Below are 22,813 nucleotides of genomic sequence, written 5' to 3' on the forward strand. Positions count from 1 at the left end.
ACGTTAGAGGCAGGAAACATGTTCCCAAAGTTGGGGGAGTCCAGAACAAGGGGCCACAGTTTAAGAATAAGGGGTAGGCCATTTAGAACTGAGACGAGGAAAAACTTTTTCAGTCAGAGAGTTGTAAATCTGTGGAATTCTCTGCCTCAGAAGGCAGTGGAGGCCAATTCTCTGAATGCATTCAAGAGAGAGCTAGATAGAGCTCTTAAGGATAGCGGAGTCAGGGGGTATGGGGAGAAGGCAGGAACGGGGTACCGATTGAGAATGATCAGCCATGATCACATTGAATGGCAGTGCTGGCTCGAAGGGCCGAATGGCCTCCTCCTGCACCTATTGTCTATTGTCTATTTCTATTCAGACAGTCAGGGAGGAAAAGTTCTTAATGATAGCTTTGGGTAACTAAAGAGGAAGGTGATGGGAGGCTTTAGGAATTCTTTACATAAATGCCTTAACCTTTCTGCTTCCTTTGCTCCTCTAAGGAGCTTCTCAAAAACACAATTTTGGGGAACCTGAGGGGCAGCATTTTCACACAGAGGGTGGTGCGTATTTGGACAAGCTGCCTGAGGATATAGTTGAGGCAGGTACATGAACAGGAAAGGTTTGGAGGGATACAGGTCGGGCACAGGCAAACGGGACTGCATTGGATGGGAAATTGTGGTCAGCATGGATGAATTGGGCGGAAGGGCCTGTTCCCGTGCTCGATGACTCGACATCTCAATGTTTCATCCCTCATTTTAGAAGTCAGAGCAGAGTGGAAGCAAATGATTCTCATCATTGCCTTAGAGAGAAAATAGAAAATAGCATACAGAACGTTTAATTTATTGATCATTAACTGTTTCTTCCATGTGCTCCTGATTAACTGTGTGGGTGACATTCATCCAAAATCTTTGAGCCTTTAATGTTAGTAAACAAACTTTCTTTAAGTGACATTAGTGATGAATAATTTCTACTGTGCTGCAGGGAACCCTTCCATCCAGGGACACCAATATTAAAAGAGAAGTCAGTTTGTGGCTTTTACTACGTGTGCCTATCAGATGACCCATATATTAATATGCTGGCATTAAAATCAGAATGACGAGTGTTAACTCATTTCAAAACAGAATTGATTTTTTTGCAGGCAAATTGAGCCGAACATCTCATTGGGTCTTGTGAGATGGATGAATGTCATTACATAATTGTATTTCATTGCTCCAAGCTGTGACCTTCTCTGTAAGGACACACTTGTGTTTTGATTTTCTATCATGTTGGATCATCTGCAGCTTGTGCAGATACTAGCCTTAAGATTGGAATAAAATGGGGGTGGTACGGTGGCAGAGGGGTGGAGTTGTTGCCATACAGCGCCAGAGACCCAGGTTCGATCCTGACGGTGTGCTGCTATGAATCAGTGACTGCAGCAGATTTTTAAAAACTGCTGGATTTACTCAATGGATCAAGTAGCCTCTGTGAAGGCAAACACCACCGACCTCCACCGCCTTCCCGGGTCCGCTGCGACCACCGCCGACCTCCACCGCCTCCCCGGGGTCATTGCCGCCGATGTCCGAGGCCCCCCTGAAGCTTTCACTGCCGTTGACCTCCACCGCCTCCCCGGGGCCGCCGATTGCCGAGGCTTACCTGAGGCTGCCGCCGCCGACCTCCACCGCCTCCCCGGGGCCGCTGCCGCCGACGACCGAGGCCTCTGCACCGCCGCTGCCGCCCACGTCCTTCCCGACCCCTTCACCGCCGCCCACGCCCTCCCCGGCCATCCGCTGACCGAGCCGACCTCCACTTACCCGGACTCCAGGTCCCCGCGGGCCGCCCCCAGCGACCGTTTCGACCCGCACCGCTCCACCGCCCAGCAGCAGGTCACAGCCTTCGCTGTACCCGGCCCCCGGGACCAACAACAGGCTGCAGCTCCACCTGGCCCACACACACCGCGCTGGGCCCACAGCCCCCACCAGGCAGAGCCCCTCAGCACTGCTGGGTCCTACTGCCCACCCCCTACTACAGGTAACTGCAGCAGGGGTTCCACTGGGTCTCCCCCTTCCCCCTCCAGCCAGGCGACCCCCAGTACTCCCCACATCGGTCCTCATGCCCCCCTCTGCCCTGCTAACCCACCACCCCCCACCATACATCCCCTCCCCCTCCACCTGCCCCCCTGCCTCCATCCGGCCCCAACCTCCACCATTGCCGGGTGTTCGCCATCCCCCCTGACCTCCCCCTTTCAGACACCGAATGGTCGGTCCTCAGCAGAGGCCTTACCTTTGTTCCCCTCCGCCCCCACATCAACGAGTTCCGCGTCCGCCATGACGTGGAGCTCTTCTTCCGCCGCCTCCGCCTCCGAGCCTTTTACCACGGGAAGGAGTCCCGACCCCCCACTGATGACCCCTTCTCCCGTCTCCAATGGACCCCCCTCCTCTTGGCCCCCCCCTAGTTTGGCCAACTACCCTCACTAGAACTTTTTATCTCCAACTGCCGGCGTGACATCAGCCGCCTCAAATTCTCCACTCCCCTGACGAACTCCAACCTCTCCCCTCCTGAACGTGCAGCCCTCCACTCACTCCGCAACAACCCGGACTTAATCATTAAACCCGCTGACAAGGGAGGGGCTGTGGTAGTCTGGCGTGCTGACCTCTACCTGGCGTGCTGACCTGGCGTGCTGGCCCCTGACCGAGGCCAGACGACAACTATCAGACACCTCTTCCTACCTATCCCTGGACCATGACCCCACCGATAAACACCAGACCTTTATCAGCAGCACCATCACTGACCTCATCATCTCCGGCAATCTACCCCCCAGTGCCTCCAATCTCATAGTTCCCCAGCCCCGCACGGCCCGATTCTACCTCCTACCCAAAATCCACAAACATAACTGTCCCGGCAGACCCATTGTCTCTGCCTGCTCATGCCCCACCGAACTTATCTCTACCTACCTCGACTCCATCCTATCCCCCCTGGTTAAATCCCTCCCCACCTACGTCCAAGACACCTCGCACGCTCTCCATCTCCTTGATAACTTCCGGTTCCCAGGCCCCCACTCCCTCATCTTCACCATGGATGTCCAGTCACTCTACACTTCCATCCCCCACAAGGATGGTCTCGAAGCCCTCCGTTTCTTCCTCGACCGTAGAACCAGCCAATCCCCATCGACCAACACTCTCCTCCGCCTAGCAGAGCTGGTTCTTACCCTCAACAACTTCTCCTTTAACTCCTCCCACTTCCTCCAAACCAGAGGCGTAGATATAGGCACTCGCATGGGCCCTAGCTATGCCTGCCTCTTTGTCGGGTACGTCGAACAATCCCTGTTCCAGACGTACACTGGCCCCATCCCCGAACTCTACCTCTGCTACATCGACAACTGCATTGGTGCTACCTCTTGCACCCATGCAGAACTCACTGACTTCATACACTTCACCTCCAATTTCCATCCTGCCCTTAAATATACCTGGACTATCTCTGACATCTACCTCCCGTTTCTGGACCTCACCATCTCCATCACAGGAGATAGACTAGTGACGGACATTTACTATAAACCCACCGACTCGCACAGCTATCTGGACTACACTTCTTCCCACCCGGTCCCCTGCAAAAAGTCTATCCCCTACTCCCAATTCCCCCGTCTACGCCGCATCTGCGCCCGGGATGAGGTGTTTCACACTAGGGCTTCCGAGATGTCCTCGTTCTTCAGAAAACGGGGCTTCCCCTCCGCCATTATAGATGAGGCTCTCACTAGGGTCTCTTCTACATCCCGCAGCTCCGCTCTTGCTCCCCCTCCCCCCACTCGCAACAAGGAAAGAATCCCCCTCGTTCTCACCTTCCACCCCACCAGCCAGCGGATCCAACATATCATCCACCAACATTTCCGTCACCTACAACGGGACCCCACCACTGGCCATATCTTCCCATCCCCTCCCCTCTCTGCGTTCCGCAGAGACCGTTCCCTCCGTAACTCCCTGGTCCACTCGTCCCTTCCTACCCAAACCACCCCAACCCCGGGCACTTTCCCCTGCAACCGCACGAGATGCAACACCTGTCCCTTTACCTCCCCCCTCAACTCCATCCTAGGACCCAAACAGTCTTTCCAGGTGAGACAAAGGTTCACCTGCACCTCCTCCAACCTCATCTATTGCATCCGCTGCTCTAGATGTCAACTTATTTACATCGGCGAAACCAAGCGCAGGCTCGGCGATCGCTCCGCTGAACACCTGCGCTCGGTCCGCATTAACAAAACTGACCTCCCGGTGGCCGAGCACTTTAACTCCCCCTCCCTTTCCCAGTCTGACCTTTCTGTCATGGGCCTCCTCCAGTGCCATAGTGAGGCCCGCCTGAAATTGGAGGAGCAGCACCTCATATTTCGCCTGGGCAGTTTGCAGCCCGGTGGTATGAACGTCGACTTCTCCAACTTTAGGTAGCTCCCTTCCCCTCCTCCTTCCCAGATCTCTCTCTATCTTCCTGTCTCCACCTATATCCTTCCTTTGTCCCGCCCCCCTGACATCAGTCTGAAGAAGGGTCTCGACCCGAAACGTCACCCATTCCTTCTCTCCCGAGATGCTGCCTGACCTGCTGAGTTACTCCAGCATTTTGTGAATAAAGAGATTGTCAACATATTGGGTCGAGATCCTGTATCAGGATGGAGAGTATAGAATGGACAAAGGCGGGAGAGAGCAAGAGGGTAGGGTGAGGCAGGGGCTGGCAAGTGGTAGGTGGAACCAGGTGAGATGCCCAGGTGCCCCATCTGCCCAGGTGATGGCAGATGGAGCCAGTGGGGGAGTAGGAGGGATCAAGTCAGGGGGTTGTGGATGATTGGTATGGACGGATAAGGAAACAGTAAAAAGACGTGTGGGACGGGTAAAGCCGGTGGGGGAAGGGGGGTGGAATGAGTGAACATAAGACATAGGAGCAGAATTAGGCCATTTGGCCCATCGAGTCTGCTCTGCCATTCGATCATGGTTGATCTACTTTTCCCTCTCAGCCTGATTCTTCTGCCTTTGCCCTATAACCTTTGACACCCTTACTAATCACGAACCTCCCAATCTCCTCTTTAAAAACACCCAATTTCCTGGCCTCCACAGCTGTCTGTGGCAATGAATTCCGCAGATTCATCACCCTCTGGCTAAAAAAAATCCCTCCTCATTTCCATTCTAAAGAATTTTATTCTGAGACTGTGTCCTCCGATCCGAGGCTCTCCCATTACAGGAAACATCCTCTCCATATCCACTCTATCTCGACCTTTTGTTATTCGGTTGGTTTCAATGAGATCCCCCCAACATCCTTCTAAACTCCAACAAGTAGAGACCCAGAGCCTTCAAATGCTCCTCATAGTGGAGAGAGTGGAGGTAGATTCAAGGGTTGGAAGGTAATGAGTGGTAATGAGGGACGATGGGCAAATGGAACCAGTTAGGGAAGGGGGTAGGAGAACTAGGTAGGGTCTCAGTGATAGGCAGATAGAACCAGGTTGGGGAGGGTGGGGTGGGGGATGTAACTAAGTGAAGGGGAGGTAGTGGAGGTGTTGGGCTGGAATCCAGGAGAGGGAAATAAACACAGAGAGTGTGACTTACCTGAACTTGGATAATTCAATGCTCAAACCATTGGGTCAACCACTGTGGACAATCTAGGAGAAATATGGTCTGAATTTGACCAAATCCTGGCAGTGAAGATGGCTGAGGACTGAGGACTGGGAAGGGGAGTTGAAATGGCTTGCAACAAGGAGGGCAACATAACCGTTGTGGATTTTCCTCAAAACATTTGCCTGCTTGGTTTACAACAATACTTGGTTTCGCAAATGTAGAGAAGGTCACAACAAGAGTACTGAATGCAATTAGAAATGGAGGATTGTGCTTGTTTGGTGATAGTCTTGTTGGCTTGTGTGCAAAGAATGTATGCTTCGTGGTGCACACATGATAATAAAGAGATCATTGAACCATTGAGATAAGGCAGGAGAAGGTGCAGAAGCACCTTTAACTGGCCTGAAGAGTAGTTTGAGTCCCTGGGTAGTAATGAGGGAGGTGGTGTAGTGACAAGTGTTGCACTTCCCATGGTTGCAGGGGAAACCGCCTGTGAATGGGGAGGAGTGGGTGAGTGTGTAGGGATGAGCGAACTAGGGAGTCACAAAGAAAGTGGTCCCTGCAAAAATATCAGAAAGGAGTTGAAAGGGGAAGAATGTGCCTGGTGGAGGGATCCCATTGCAGCTGACAGAAAGGATGATGTGCTGGATGTAAAGGCTGGTGACATGAAAGGTGAGGACCAAGGTCATTCTGCCTCCGTGCTGTGTGGAATGTGGCCGGTGCATGCAGAGCTGAAGTTCGGCAAATATAGGAAATGTGAGTGAGGGATTCAGCAACAACAGTAGAGGGAAAGCCCCCTCCCCTCTCATCCGCCCTTGCCCCCTTCCTCCACCCTAGTTGTTTAACCAGCTCCACAGTTCTCCACATTGCTTCTCTCTTGAGATCACACATCCCCTAGCTAAGAATGGGCCGACAGGGTGCCTCCCTGCCTGTGACTGGCCCTGATTATCCTGGTCTCTTCTCACCTCTAGCTCTTCAACCACCCCTCCCCCCCCCCCCCCCCTCCCTCCTTGTCCACCGTCCCTCTCCTACTCCCCGAAACCCAACTTTTAGTCTGAAGAAGGGTCCTAGCCGAAATGTCACCCATCCATTTTCTCCAGAGATGTTGCCTGACCCGCTAAGTTACTCTGGAACTTTGTGTCTATCTTTGGTGCACATTTCCTCTCCTTTGGAGACATTCCAAATCATCCCTGCTCAGGTCCGGCCTTTATACCAGACGTTGTCTCCCACCCCACCACACTCACCTTGACCCAATGAAATGCAACCGTTTCCTTGCACTAAATGTTATTCCCTTATCATGGGTCTATACGCTGTAAATGGCTCGATGGTAATCATATATTGTCTTTCTGCTGACTGGTTAGCACGCAACAAAAGCTTTTCACTGTACCGTGACAATAAACTAAAATGAGCTGAACTGAGCTTATTCTGTGGCTCAAAACCTCTGAAGGTTCAAGTCAGTGGCCAGCCTCATGCAGTATGAGGGTCTTCCATTGGCAAATCAGTGGATAACAAGGACGTATACACTGGAATTTAGAAGGATGAGAGGGGATCTTATCGAAACATATAAGATTATTAAGGGGTTGGACACGTTAGAGGCAGGAAACATGTTCCCAAATGTTGGGGGAGTCCAGAACAAGGGGCCACAGTTTAAGAATAAGGGGGTAGGCCATTTGGAACTGAGATGAGGAAAAACTTTTTCAGTCAGAGTTGTGAATCTGTGGAATTCTCTGCCTCAGAAGGCAGTGGAGGCCAATTCTCTGGATGCATTCAAGAGAGAGCTACATAGAGCTCTTAAGGATAGCTGAGTCAGGGGGTATGGGGAGAAGGCAGGAACGGGGTACTGACTGAGAATGATCAGCCATGATCACATTGAATGATGGTGCTGGCTCGAAGGGCCGAATGGCCTCCTCCTGCACCTATTGTCTATTGACTATGTTGACTAAGTCCTGGACTGTCCATGATAAATGTCTAAAGTCCAGAGCAAGAAATCCAACGCTACTTGTTTTAAACAAGGACGCATAACTGAAAACATTGGCAGATAAACTGCCCTTCCTGCACCAGGAAATGACTCATATAATTCACTAAAATGTTATGTAATCAGATCTTTCCAAAAATGGTGCTTACACTGACTTTGATGCCTTGAGAATTAGGCCCTAAGTTTGTGTAGATCGAAATGTGTTAACAAGCTTCAGTTTTTGATTTAGTTTGTGATAAGGGAAATAAATCACAAAATATCATAAAATTCTTTGGAGTATTGTAGTAATGTTAAGACATATAGAAATGTACCTCTCCTACTGGTTTATTCGGTATTTAAAAACTTGTTTTGGCATTCTAGCTATGCACCCAGTTAGTCTCATTGAAATTGAGAAGACAGATTTCCTCCTTTCACTAATGCATATCAGTTTTCATTGCTCAATAACCTGCATTGAAAACCATCGCTGGCTTGCTCCCTTGACTGAAAATCTCTTGCTGACAACAGACAATTTCATTGCAAGACCACTGGGACTGGAAACCTGAATTGAGTAGGATCTGTAAGTTGCTCAGGAGCCAAAAAAATGTCATTCAATAAATGTTCTTCTTTGGCTTTTGTTTAGTCTTCTACCCACAACATGTATGATTCCAAATCATTCAGAATATACAGCCCTGCCAACCACATCACCCAAGGGAATATTGCTTGTGCACTATAGTTTCCAACATCCCTCTGCAACTGAAGTCACGATGTAACATACTCCAATAACATTCTATGTACCCCTCGGGTGTCCAGAACTCAGCTTAAAATGGGAAGCGAGAAAGGTAATTTAAAAGAAAGCTGCAACGGTTAATTGGTTTCACAGCAGGACATTTAATCAGGACAGGTTTGCCATAACTTTCCATTGGGCGGATTTGCAATAAGTTATTTCTGTTTTGTAAATTATTTTTTTTGTAGCTTGAAGGATGACTTGAAGGTTACTGCGAAATGAACCAAATATTTTGAAGGATAACATTTCCACTGTGGGAAATTAGTGTGGTAATTTATACGCTTACAAAAAAAATTTGTATTTATTGAACCTGTATTCTAAATGTATTTTTCATTTAACGTATTTACTGAACAAAGTTTAAGTTTTATTTAAATGGTAAGGGATCATACAAGGGGCAGGTAGTATTGATGCGAAGTGTATAACGTTGCATCATGTGGTAACTCTATTTTAAAACACCGAGACTGGAACTCAAACACATTGTTTGTTACTAAACGTCTGCAGTGTATCAATAGACAATAGGTGCAGGAGGAGGCCATTCGGCCCTTCGAGCCAGCACCGCCATTCAATGTGATCATGGCTGGTCATTCTCAATCAGTACCCCGTTCCTGCCTTCTCCCCATACCCCCTGACTCCGCTATCCTTAAGAGCTCTATCTAGCTCTCTCTTGAATGCATTCAGAGAATTGGCCTCCACTGAGGCAGAGAATTCCACAGATTCACAACTCTCTGACTGAAAAAGTTTTTCCTCATCTCAGTTCTAACTAAGGTAGCTTACAACCCAACTGTATCAACGTTAAACTTTCCAATTTCAGGTCACACCCTTTCCCCCCCTCGCCTTCCTGTGCCTTGCACGCTCCGTTCTCCCACTAACCTGCTCCCCTTTCCTCCACTACCACTTTCACCTACATCCTTTAATCTGGCTTCACATTTTACCAAACTCCTTATCTCGCATTCTTCAGTCTCCTTTTCTAGCCTTCGTCCACCCATCTGAATCAAAATTACCCCTCACCTGTATCCACCTATCACTTTATCCCACCGGCGCTTCTTTTCTAGCTTTCACCCACCATTACCATCAATGTGAAGAAGGGTCTTGACCCAAAATGTCACCTATGCATTCCTACAGAGATGTTGCCTGACCTGCTGAGTTACTCCAACATTTTGTGGGGGGTTTTTAACCAGCATTTGCAGTGCCTTGTATTGTGCCTATCATTTTGTGTACTAAAAATGTGCAATGTAAACACTGAGGTGCAGCATTTCTGAGCAGTGCACTGATGGATTTGCTGTCTTTCACAAGAAATTTTAACCAAGATCTCTCAGGTAGTATAAAAATTGCTGCAGCCTCGCCCATATTTACCCCACAATCAATGTAACTAAGTATAAGGTTATCAGAATGCCATTTATGGGATCTCGATGTGCGCAGATTAGATATCACAATAAATAGGTTACAACAATGACCACCCTTCAAAAATACATTGTTGGCTTCAAAGTGCCTGGGGCATTCTGAAATGAAACCAGCTACAGATGAATAAATAGGTCGGACAAGCATCAGGTGTGAAGCACTCCCACTGGAATCTGATGCAAAATCGGGAGATTTGTGGGTCGAATAGTGAATTTGTTTCTCCTTCATGCGCATCAGCCTGCATAAGTCACCCACAAAATATTATCTACCAAAGGAAACATCCCACTTGGTCTCTGGACTATTAAAATGCTAAAACAGTTGAAATTCTCTGGTGGAAAATGGAAATGAGTGACCAAATCCATGCGACCGTACAAAGACTTGCAGACTATGATTCCAGAATCAACCCCATCACAATGACACCAGGTGCACTGAAACCAATGAGAAATACCTGCCATTACAGAGCAGTGACACCTTACAGAATCTTCCCACGCTCCCAGCACTCCACGTGAAAAGTCCAGCGATGCTGGAACATGGATAAAACAAGGTCACATGCAAAACACATTGCTGGATGATAAAAGATGATTTAGTTTGCCTTCTGTAATCCTGGTGATCACATGAACCTAAAATAGTCTTCTCCTTGATTTTGCCCATCCGGAATTCTGTTAAGGGCCTGTTCCAGTTACGTGATTTTTAAGGCGACTGCCAGTGACTGTCAAAGTCATAGCAGATCGCCAACATTTTCTTTTACCCTACGGCAATTACTACGACAATGCCGAGTCAGATCGATACAAGTTACTTTTTTTGTGAAACTAGCACCTGGCTAAGAGATTACACATTCTTCGGAAACATTGCAAAATTCCCACGCTTACCTGACCGTCAAACTGTTGCCTCCAATCTACCTGTCAAATGTCCTGACGGTAAATAAATTGATTAAACAAAACTATCTTCTAGTATCGTCAAATGCCTTTTCTTAATTTATTACGTGCTACTAAATACATCTGCGACAACCTAGCAAACCTGGGGACAGCATGCGACAGCGCCCGCAATAAGCTACAATACCTGGCGACAAGCCAGCTGTCGCCGAGAAATTTCTATCTGAAAATTTTTTCAACGACACGCCGAGATCCGCTACGATTCATTGAAGACTCCTCATAATCATGCCCGCGGCAGCCAGGCGAACGTTCGGCGACAGCCTAGTCGCCGGCAGTCGCCATAAAATCACCTAAGTGGGACAGGCCCTTAACCACCCACGTCCTGCCTCTTTACCTAAGATTGCTGCACTCCTTTGATTCTTGCCTCATGTAAGTTCACTATTTCCTTTGCTTCTTATTGTGCCTTCACCTTTCTAACACCTATACTCTGGAATTCTCTTGCATAACTTCCCCTCCATCCCACACTCCTTTACACCATTCCCAAAATCAACATTTCTACCCACAGTCTTAGGGTCACCTGTCCTAATATCTGCCAGGCAAATTTTGTCCAGTAATCTGTCTATAAAAAATTCCAACCAGATGGCACTGTGGCACAGCGGTAAAGTTACTGCCTTACAGCGCTTGCAACGCTGGAGATCCGGGTTCAATCCCAACTACGGGTGCATCTGTACAGAATTTGTACGTTCTCCCCGTGCCCGCATGGAATTTCTCTGAGATCTTCGGTTTCCTCCCACACTCCAAAGACGCACAGGTATGTAGGTAAATTGGCTTGGTAAATGTAAAAATTGTCCCTAGTGCTAATGTGCGGGGATCGCTGGTCAGCACGGACCCAGTGGACCCACAGTGGTACAGACGACCCTCCGTATTATGATGGGGAGAGGAAGAGGGGGGCGGGAGGGAATTGGTTTTCCCTCCTCCAAAACGATCAGCACACAAAGCCACATTATCGGTGCATGTGTCCAGAAATGAGCTGAATAAAAATACATTGTGTGTTTATTTATTTACATCTTGTCCACATAAATCATGCAAGAGCGAAATTTTATTCTGTGTCTCAAATTTTGGGTGGTGATTTGTGAAATTTGTAAGGGTGAACTTCTGTTACCTGTGCGGCTATTGCACAGGGATTGCTTATAACTGGTTTCGCTTTCCGCAGATGCTGCTAGACTGGCTGAGTTCTTCCAGTATTTCTGTTTTTGTTTCAGATTCCAGCAAATGCAGTTTCTACTCTCTATTTCTTGCAAGTCAACACATTTTCAACTCATGCTAGTATATTAGGCACAATCCCATGTATTTTAATTTTGCACTCAAAGCTCTTTGGTGGGACTTGTCAAAGAGGTTCTGATATTCCAAATACACTGCATCTACTGTTTATCCCTTATTCTACCATTTACATCTTCAAAGAACTCCAGTAGGTTTGTTGCACATGATTTTTCTCTCATAAATCCATATTGATTTTGTCTCATATTGTCAAATCATCGCAGGACCTTCACAGTGAATGGTAGGCCCTTGGGAGTGTGGTAGAGGGATCCAGGAGTACAGGTATATAGTTGCCTCAAAGTGTTGTCATAGGTAGATAGGGTGATAAAGAAGGCTTTTACCATACTGGCCATCGTCATTCAGGATAATGAGTATAGAAGTTGGGTTGTTTGTTACAGTTGTATAAGATATTGGTGACATTGCATTCGGAGTATTGTGTTCAGTTTTGGTCACTGGAAGGAAGGATTATAGGAAGGATGTTGTTAAGCTGGAAAGAGTGCAGAGAAGATTTAGGAGGAGGTTGCCAAGACTCGAGGGCCTGAGTTAGAAGGAGAGATTGGGCAGGCGAGACTTTATTCCTTGGAGCGCAGGAGGCTAAGGGCTGATGTTATATAAAATCATGAGGGGAATAGATACATGGAATGCAGTATTTTATCCAGGGAAGGGGAATCAAGAATTAGAGGACATAGGTTTAAAGTGAAAGGGGCAAGATTTAATAGGAACTTGAGGGGCAATTTTTTCACTTAGAGGCAGGTGGATATATGGAACGAGCAGCTAAAGAAGGTCGTTGAGGCAGGTACTACAACAGCATTTAAAAGACACTTGGACAGGTAAATGAATTTGAAAATTTAGATGGATACGGGCCAAATGGGACTAGCTTAGATGGGACATCTTGGTCAGTTTGAACAAGTTGGGTCAAAGGGCTTGTTTCCATGCTATATGACTCTATGACAAGGAGCCCAAAATCAGAGTGTAAGCAGGAAAACTTCAGCTGTGATCTCAACTTAAACATTCATGTGTTCTTGTGATCCTGATGAATCCATATCTTCCCAGTTATGAAATTAAAAGCTGGTAGTTCCATGGGAACTCCAAAGTGTTAGTTTACATTTTTGGCTTTTAGATGGTCTTTAGCAAATTGCTGCCTAACAGACTTTGAACTTAATATTTTGGCTGAACTTTTCTAGATTAAATGTTTGAAAATATATTGAATAAGTCCAAAACTCTATCGCCTGCAATATCTGTTGAGACATCCTGAGCATGTCAATGATGCTGTGTACATGTGAATTATTTATTTCATTTGCAGATGTTTTCTCCTCACACATGGTTTCATTAATCTATAGTCAGGGTTCAGCTTTGCTGGATTTACTACAAGGCAGCTCCTTTTGTCATTGATTGAAAGATTACTTGAACAGTCTGAGCCTGGATCCATTTTTCAATTTAGCCATTTTATTGGCTCTATTATTTCAACAATGTTTGATGTGTTTACATGTGTTTGGTAATGTTGAATACATGATCATGGTATGGGGATACTGTTCTTTCTTCTGAGTCAGGCAATTGGGTTCAAGATTTTAACAATTTTTCTTTTTGTTGATTTCAATGGATAATGGAATCAGGGGGTGTGTGGAACTGTTTTCCTGACCCACCTACCCACCTGAAAATGTTGTACTCCAGATTATGCATCAATTCTAAAAGTTTTTCATCTGGTCACGCAGAGAGAACATTTCCATCTTTAAGGGATCTACATCTTTTTTTTAAGTTTGTCTAAAATAAAACGGAAAAAACACAGTGGGCAGCACAGTGGCGTAGTGGTAGAGCTGCTGCCTCACAGCGGCTCTCGACTAGGGTTCGATTCTGACTACGGGATTCTGACTACGGGTGCTGTCTGCATGGAATTTGTATGCTCTCCCTGTGACCGTGTGGGTTTTCTCCGGGTGCTCCAGTTTCCTCCTACATCCCAAAGACTGGCGGATTTGTAGGTTAATTGACTTCTGTAAATTGTCCCTTGTGTACGATAGAACTAGTCTATGGGTGATCTTTGGTCTGTGCAGATTCAGTGGGCTGAAGGGCCTATTTTCACGCTGTATCTTGAAAACTAAAACTAAAGCTAAGTCACAGTGCCCTCTCATTTTCAGCGAGTGCCCCAGCTTCTCCGCGAGAGATGATCAACTTAAAAGAGAGAAAGTCTGACTATGACACAACCGGGACCAACTCTGGCTACCATGGGAGCAAAGGGGAACACACCTCCAGGAAAGATACTGTTCCAGGTGAGTACATGGAAAGCAGGACCTGGAGTAGACCTTTGATCCTACTCCACCGTTCATATAATTGTATGGCATAGAAAGAGGCCATTTGGCCCCTATGTCCATGCTAGTCATCACGAATAAGGGCAATCATGTTTAAGAATAAGGGGTAGGCCATTTAGAACGGAGATGAGGAAAAACTTTTTCAGTCAGAGAGTTGTAAATCTGTGGAATTCTCTGCCTCAGAAGGCAGTGGAGGCCAATTCTCTGGATACTTTCAAGAGAGCGCTAGAGCTCTTAAAGATAGCGGAGTCAGGGGGTATGGGGAGAAGGCAGGAACGGGGTACTGATTGAGAATGATTAGCCATGATCACATTGAATGGTGGTGCTGACTCGAAGGGCCGAATGGCCTACTCCTGCACCTATTGTCTATTATCAAGTATCTATACCAATCCAATCAACTCACGGGTGACACATTTCATAGTTTATTGTCACATGTACCGAGGTACAGTGAAAAAAAATTGTTGCGTGCTATCCAGTCAGCAGAAAGACATACATGATTACCATTGAGCCTTTATAGTGTATAGATACATAATAAGGGAATAAAGTTTAGTGCAAGGTAAAGCCAACAAAGTCCCATCAAGGATAGTCCGAGGGTCACCAATGAGGTAGATAGTAGTTCAGGACTGCTCTTGTTGTGGTAGGTTGTGGTCTTTACATTAGGTTCACTTTCTCAGCTGAACCTCCCCATTCCTTGATACTCTGCTTTGATCACAGGTTTATATGTATTTTCAGTGAGCAAATTGGAAACATCTTCACATCTTCAAACATAAAAGGAGTATGCCTTGTCATGTTCTCTACCTTGCTGAAATTGGTGACGTCTGTGAGAATGGTTCCACGACCTCTGAATAAACTCTCCAGCTCTATCCAAGTTTTCATATTATGCTAGGATAGCTCTGGAAGATAATGAAGTAACACCCACATTCGGTTTAATTCTATTCTCTGCTGCTATTAATTGGTGCATATTTTATAGCAGCTATCAACCTTCATCTCTCACACAGACTTTTTACAGTATAGTGTCTCACTATACCAAGCTGTGATTAGTTAAGTAAAGAGGTATTTTCTGGTCTGCTCTATTCATTCCTTACTGGGATTGAAATATATTAATTCACCTGACCCAAGATGATGCCTGGGCAGGTCTATGTCAGCGATGGTATAATCCTTAATATTTTAAGGCAGAGATAGATAGATTCTTGAATAGTACTGGTGTCAGAGGTTATGGAGAAGGCAGGAGAATGGGAGAGCTAGATCAGCCATGATTGAATGGCAGAGTAGACTTGATGGGTTGAATGGCCTAATTCTACTCCTATTCCTTATGACCTTAATTCGAAATCCTGTCAGATATTTGGATATGAGATCACTCCTTTTAGTTAGTATTCATTCATTTCAGTATTAATTTAAAAAAGTCAGTGGAGGTGGGTTAAATTTCCTTATTATCAGTTTTAATAACTATTTATTTTACCTTGCTTTCATGCGCTGTCCCTAAGCCTGTCTGGAACCTTGAATGTTCAACTGACCCTAGGATCCTTTGGACAATGGGCTTCAGCTACAACAGCAACATTATTTAATGAGTGGGGCAAAATTGGGGCGTTCCAGGCTATGATTATTGTGATAAATACCTTCAGTGCAGGAGTTGACACATATCGCAAACTCTAAAACCACTGTCTACAGATGATTCTTCACAGAATAAATCATTTTCTGGAGGACCGGCATTGATTAATCTACTACAAAGATGTTATATTGTGCAGTGTGTCATTGTAATCAATCTCATTAAAATCAAAGGTCCTGATACTACTATCCATCCCACGTGGAAAGTCTTAATTATCTTAGTGCAAAAGAGGAAATAAAATTGAGTCATATTTCATTGTATCTTTGCTCCGACCTACTCTCAGGAACTAGGAGAACACTGGTCTTCAACAGGAAAAGGCCCTTTTCCAATGGGAGCCGACATATTGTTACTTCTTTTGTACTTGTTCTCAGGATGTGGCTAACCAGTTAGGAAAGGATTTATTGCCCAACACTGGGACTTCCTTGAGCAGGTGCTGGTGGTGGGTCTTATTGAAATGCTACCACTGCAGTGTTAGGTAGTAAATTCCAAGATGTTATCATATTGATGATGGGGTTACATTAATTCAGTTTTCATTTGGAATTGCAGGGCAAACAAGTTGGGTTAGAGAGACCAAAAAACAAAGCAAAGGAAATAATGAAGGGAACTTACTTTTATTCTTCTTTGAAAGCTTTTAATGGATTTTCAGAGGTAAAAGGATTTAGCTCAATCTTCAACAGCTGCAGGAAGGCATTTGCTAGCATAACAAGACTTAACTAGTGACATTGATTTTTTCATTATGACCCCTTGTACCACATGCCTTAACATTACCTATTTTTATTTGTACAGCTCAGCTCTCTGTAGTGGCTGGATCAGGCTACAGGAATTCCTATGCTACTCCCGTTGAGGCTATCAAGCACAACCAGGTCTGCTATTTTTTTTTTTTAATCTTATTTATATGTTGGACTATTAACTGCCCATGTGGAATGATAACTGAGCTAAGCAACTAATTGAAGCAGCTTTTCTCTCCCTTCGTCTCCTTTTACCATTGAGAATGCTGCAGACACTACAATAAACTGTAGACACAAGAGACCACAGATGCTGGAATCTAGAGCCTCCACAGGTGCTGCTTGATCCACTAAGTTCATCCAGCAGTTTACTTTTTACTACAGTAAATTGTAGCTATTTGCTCTTATTTTACTTTGTTTCCCCCCAAAACATACAGAAATATAATGATCTATGTGCTATTTATAAGCTGGTGGAAGAAGAAAACCATTATTTGGTATTCTTTTAAAGAAAGCTCGGCCTTATTTATTCATTTATTCTCAATTACGGGGTATGGATGGGGCCAAAGTTCGGGGAACCCAGTGGAGAAGAATGTCACATCGTTGAATTACTAAGTTTATCTCCAAATGGAAGTGTTTAATTCGCTAAATTTAATGATGCAAACATGCGCTAACCATGTTGAAGTCTATCTCCAGCTGAGGATGTTGTTATCTTTTAATAAAATATATATTTTTCTCAGTAATCTGCATTATTTTGCTCATTTTTCCTCTCCTTCCTGGGCACTCATAGGGACCATTTAAATTCCTGCCCAACCCATAAGAATGGTTCTGTCTTTCACCCTACAAGAGCTTTTGAGGTAACTAAATTGTAGATCACAAAGCTGGCCAGTAAGGGTTTTCCTTCTATAAGAAGCATGTTAACTGACCAAGAGGATTGATGAAGGAAGCGCAGTGGACTTTGACAAGGTCCAGAACTGCTCCAGGGTGAGAAAGAAACTGAATACAAAGTTGACTTATGGTGAGAGGCAGAGGGTGGTAGTGGAGGGTTGCTTTTCAAACTTGGGTTCTGTTGTCAGTGGTGTGCCGCAGGGATCGGTGCACGATCCTTTAATTGTCATATGTATTAATGATTTAGAAGAAAATATAGGTGGTGTAATTGGTACGTTTGCAGATGACACCAAAGTTCATGGTATAATGGGCAGCAAAGAAAGTTGTCTACGATTACAGCAGGATCGCCTATGATTATGTTAGAGAGGGTACAGTAAAGTTTCATAGGAATGTTGCTTGGACTGGAGGGCTTGAATTTTAAGGGAAAATTAGATAGACTGGGTCTGTTTTTCTGGAGCAAGGGAGGCTAATGGATGACCTTAGAGGTTGAGAATTATGAGAAGTGTAGTAAGGTAAAGAGTCACAACCTTTTACATGTGTTGGGGAGTCTAAGCCCAGAAGGTAGAAGTTTAAAGTGAAAGGGGAAAGATTTAAAGGGGATCTGTCGGGCACGCTTTTCACACAGAGAGTGGTGGGTAAATGGGATAAGCTGCCGGAGGAGGGATAGAGGCAGGTACAATTCCAACATTTGATAGTTATTTGGGGAGGTACATGGATAGAAAAGGTTTAGAGAGATCCAGTCAAATGGCATTAGTATGGATAGGAATCATGCACAAGTTGGATCTAAGACCCTAATATTATGCTGTATACCTCTATGAATCTATAAACTGCAATTCTATTCCATCCAGTGATAGGTTAGAGGAAAAGGAATAAGTAATTCAGCTCCTTGTATCTGTTCCACCATGTGGTTAGATGAGGGCTGATTTACACTTCAATTCCTTTTACTCACCATTCTTACTTCACAATAATCTGCCTGTCTTACTCTAGAAGTTCACATGACAAGATGCATAAGATATAGGTGCAGAATTAGGCCATTTAGCACTTTGCATCTACTCCACCATTCAGTCATGGCTGATTTCTTTTACCCTCTCTAGCCAATTCTCCTGCCCTCTGCCTGTAATCTTTGACGCCCTTCCTAATCAAGACCTAACAATCTCCGTTTTAAAAATACACAATGTCTTGGCCTCCACAAACGTCTGTGGTAATGAATTCCGCAGATTCACCACCCGCTAGCTAAAGAAATTCCTCATCTCCTTTCTAAAGGTAGGTCCTTTTATTCTGAGGCTGTGCCCTCTGGCTCTAGATACTCAAACTATTGGAAACATCCTTTCCATGTCCACTCTATCTAGGTCGTTCATTACTTGGTAGGTTTCAATGAGAACCCTCCTCACCCTTCTAAACTCCAGCGAGTACAGGCCCTCAGCCTTCAAACACACTTCATGCATCAACCCAATCATCCCTGGGGTCATTCTTGTAGACCTCCCCTGGAATTTTCTCCAAAGCCAGCACATCCTTCCCAAAACTGTGCACAATATTCCAAATGTGGCCTCACCAGCACCTTATAAAGCCTCAGCATTACATCATTACTTTTATATTCTAGTCCCCTCGAAAAGAATGCTAGCATTGCATTTGCCTTCCTTACCTTTTGAGTGACTTCCAAACTTCCTCTATCCTTTGTTGTGAAAATGCTTACTAATGTAAACTCTCCACCAGGAAATATAAGACAATAACTGCAGATGCTGGTACAAATCGAAGGTATTTATTCACAAAATGCTGGAGTAACTCAGCAGGTCAGCCAGCATCTCGGGAGAGAAGGAATAGGTGACGTTTCGGGTCGAGACCCTTCTTCAGACTGATGTCAGGGGGGCGGGACAAAGGAAGGATATAGACAATAGACAATAGGTGCAGGAGTAGGCCATTCAGCCATTCGAGCCAGCACCGCCATTCAATGCGATCATGGCTGATCACTCTCAATCAGTACCCCGTTCCTGCCTTCTCCCCATACCTCCTCACTCCGCTATCCTTAAGAGCTCTATCCAGCTCTCTCTTGAAAGCATCCAACGAACTGGCCTCCACTGCCTTCTGAGGCAGAGAATTTCACACCTTCACCACTCTCTGACTGAAAAAGTTCTTCCTCATCTCCGTTCTAAATGGCCTACCCCTTATTCTTAAACTGTGGCCCCTTGTTCTGGACTCCCCCAACATTGGGAACATGTTTCCTGCCTCTACTGTGTCCAATCCCTTAATTATCTTATATGCTTCAATAAGATCCCCCCTCATCATTCTAAATTCCAGTTGAAGTGCTCGGCCACCGGGAGACCAGTTTGGCCAACGCGGACCTCCTCCACCTCATCAATTGCATCCGCTGCTCCAGATGTCAACTTATTTACATCGGCGAAACCAAGCGCAGGCTCGGCGATCGCTTCGCTCAACACCTGCACTCGGTCCGCGTTGGCCAAACTGGTCTCCCGGTGGCCGAGCACTTCAACTCCCCCTCCCATTCCCAGTCTGACCTTTCTGTCATGGGCCTCCTCCAGTGCCATAGTGAGGCCCACCGGAAATTGGAGGAACAGCACCTCATATTTCGCCTGGGCAGCTTGCAGCGCAGTGGTATGAACATCAACCTCTCCCACTTTAGATTGTCCCTCCCTTCCCCTCCCCCTTCCCAGATCTCCTTCTATCTTCCTGTCTCCACCTATATCCTTCCTTTGTCCCACCCCCCTGACATCAGTCTGAAGAAGGGTCTCGACTCGAAACGTCACCCATTCCTTCTCTCCTGAGATGCTGCCTGACCTGCTGAGTTACTCCAGCATTTTGTGAATAATCTCCACCAGGAAAAATCGTTTCAAATCCTTTTATATATCTTGGTAATCACGCCAAATTTATGTGATCTGTGCCAGATTTCTTCCAATGAGTTGGTAGTACAACACTGGTAGAAGCCTCAGATCAAACCCACTTTCTGCCGACTTGCCATCAATGGTCTCAGAAAATACCACAGAATGTATTTAAAACTAAAATTACATTCGTTATGCAAATTGTTATTAATTTAGAAGATTTCTGTACTATTGGGTGAACTAGTTCTATACAAGCAAAAAAAAATCAATATGTAGCGAGATTGGGTAAGTTGTCTTTGATCTTGCAGAAGGCCAAGAGGAATATAATAGAAATGTTCAAAATTCTACTTGATTTTGATGGACCATTTGGGGAGGATCCGTTTCTATTGCTTGAAACATTGGTAATGAAAAGGCATAATATTTTTTCAAATTACCAACTAAGTACATGGGAGATGAAGAAAAGCTTTCTAGTGTTGCTTTTTATCTGAAATCCACAAATTAAAATGGTGGAAGAAACAGATTCTGTCGTGACTTTCAAGAAGGTAATTAGACAATTTAGAAGGGGGGAAATTGCAGTTGTCATCAAGTGCTTAAATTGAGAATAATGGCCTGATTCCTCTTTTCTACAGGTTTCATCACAACCTGTTGCACAGGAACCCAGTAGAAAAGACTATGACACTTATCAACCCTATCAAAACTCTACAGGAAATTATGATGACTCTTTCTTTGAAGATCAAGTGCACAGTCGTCCAGCAACCAGTGAATATAACATGCATCTCGGCCTGAAGTCAACAGGCAATTATGTTGATTTCTATTCTGCCGCGCGTCCCTATAGTGAGTTAAACTACGAAACAAGCCACTATCCAGCCTCACCTGATTCTTGGGTCTAAGCAGAGGTGGCAGATACACAAGAAAAAAAAGCCCCTGGGAACTGTGCATGTGCATGAATATCACAAGACATTTTTCAGCAAGTCTTAGACTGTCAGAGGTCTGTTCCCTAAGACAGTCATTAGGTGAAGTGTGGTAGATGGTGGTCGGATGGATAAGTACTGAGAGAAATGCAAGTGACATTCAGCTCATATGAAGGAAATGGAAAATTTGCTCACCAGAGAGCAGGGGTTATGGGTGTGGTGGGAAATGATTAAAAGTTCCTGTTGTTAATACAGAGAAGGGTGGTTGGGGAGGGGGGAATACTATTATGTGCAAAGAAAATGGCATTGTGGACAGCAATGAAAGTTGGCAATGGAAAGTGGTTGAAAGTGATAGGAGGGAAATGGGAGAGGCCAAGTCAAAGGTCAAGCACAAGAGCTTGAATGTGTTTACACTTGTTACGGGGACAGTCTGTCACCTCTTGAAGACAAACATTCTCGTGTGTCACAGCTTGTATTTTTCAGTCGGGTTTTCTTCTGTACAGCAAGACCATTTCTCTCGCCGCCTGCCTGGGTTCATTTTTTTTCATTTTAATGCTTTGTTGTGAAGTATTGGATGTACATTACTGATCAATGAGAGCATTGTGTCCATTACAGCAATGCCAAAGTACTCCTTCTGTCTCTTGTTCTTAATACTATTTTAATTACGAACAACAAAAGTGTAAGCGAGTTTGAGCACATGTGTGAATTTCCAAGTTTTCTTTTTTTATGAAGTAACTAACTGAAGGAAGTATTTAGCAGTATTGTTTGTTATGGTATGTGGATTTGTTTGTGTGGTCACTAACTGAAAACCCCATCAGTCGCTTATATTATGAGCATCATTTCACAAGCTCATTTGATGAGACGCACTCTCTCTCTCTCACTGCCTAAAGTTTTAGATGTAGATATTTGAAGACAATTTTTCATTTATACCAGTTTTGTTTATGACAATACAGTGTTAACAGTAAATAAATGAAGTTGTCATCCATGTTTGTAAAAAAATATTCAGGAAAAAATATTTTTTTCCCATGTTTCTTTCTCTTGATACAAAGTCAACAATAGTTCCAATGTGCCATAAAGTCTGTTCGTGTGAATCTGCAGTATCCTTTTTCAGGCCTAAATCAGACTGAATTTAAGAAAAAGACTTGGGCAAGTGGATAAGAGGTAATGCTAACCTAATATATCAAGAGGGAGGTCCATAGGATCAGATGGAACACTGGTTTTACACTCTACCCATTATTGTTTTAATTCTTTTTCAAAACACACCAGTAAAACCACATTGACTATAACACCCACCCTAATGTCACTTAATTACCTTAATTAAACTATAACAATAGGGTGGAGTATGGTGTAAAATTGCACTTAATCTCATGGGTTTTCAGGTGGGTGGCTTCAGTTAAAAGTGAATTTTTCACTTCAAGCCTTTAATGAGCATGTGTTGATGTGTATGCCCAAACCATAGAGCTCCTGGTCTTGATTTGGAAACATTCAAGTCATTTTACAACATACCTGGGATTGACATACAGACTCAAGGGTTTTATTGTATTTAACGTGCTGTGCTGGGTTCCATGGAAACAAGTACCTTTTTCAAAGAATTGCATTATATATTGAGAAACACTGAAGGGTGGTGGCGTACTGAAAGATATGTTCTATTTAGCTGTGATTCAAAGTTACCTGTGTAGGCAGA

The 22,813-nt window shown here is 44.9% G+C and overlaps 1 protein-coding gene across 10 annotated transcripts in view; it reads left to right on the forward strand.

The window, feature by feature from the left end:
- ctnnd2b (catenin (cadherin-associated protein), delta 2b) overlaps positions 1 to 21,757 on the forward strand; it is a 775,275-nt gene extending 753,518 nt beyond the window's left edge. For all 10 annotated transcript variants that reach the window (XM_078415264.1, XM_078415272.1, XM_078415320.1 and 7 more), the window contains 3 exons: positions 13,998 to 14,129; positions 16,561 to 16,637; positions 20,848 to 21,757. In XM_078415264.1, the coding sequence (XP_078271390.1) occupies positions 13,998 to 14,129; positions 16,561 to 16,637; positions 20,848 to 21,108 (470 nt within the window). In that variant the 3' untranslated portion in view covers positions 21,109 to 21,757. The remainder of the gene's footprint in view (positions 1 to 13,997; positions 14,130 to 16,560; positions 16,638 to 20,847) is intronic.
- The last annotated feature ends 1,056 nt before the right edge of the window (positions 21,758 to 22,813 follow it).

This window comes from Rhinoraja longicauda, chromosome 2 (assembly GCF_053455715.1).
Source record: "Rhinoraja longicauda isolate Sanriku21f chromosome 2, sRhiLon1.1, whole genome shotgun sequence".
NCBI lineage: Eukaryota > Metazoa > Chordata > Chondrichthyes > Rajiformes > Arhynchobatidae > Rhinoraja > Rhinoraja longicauda.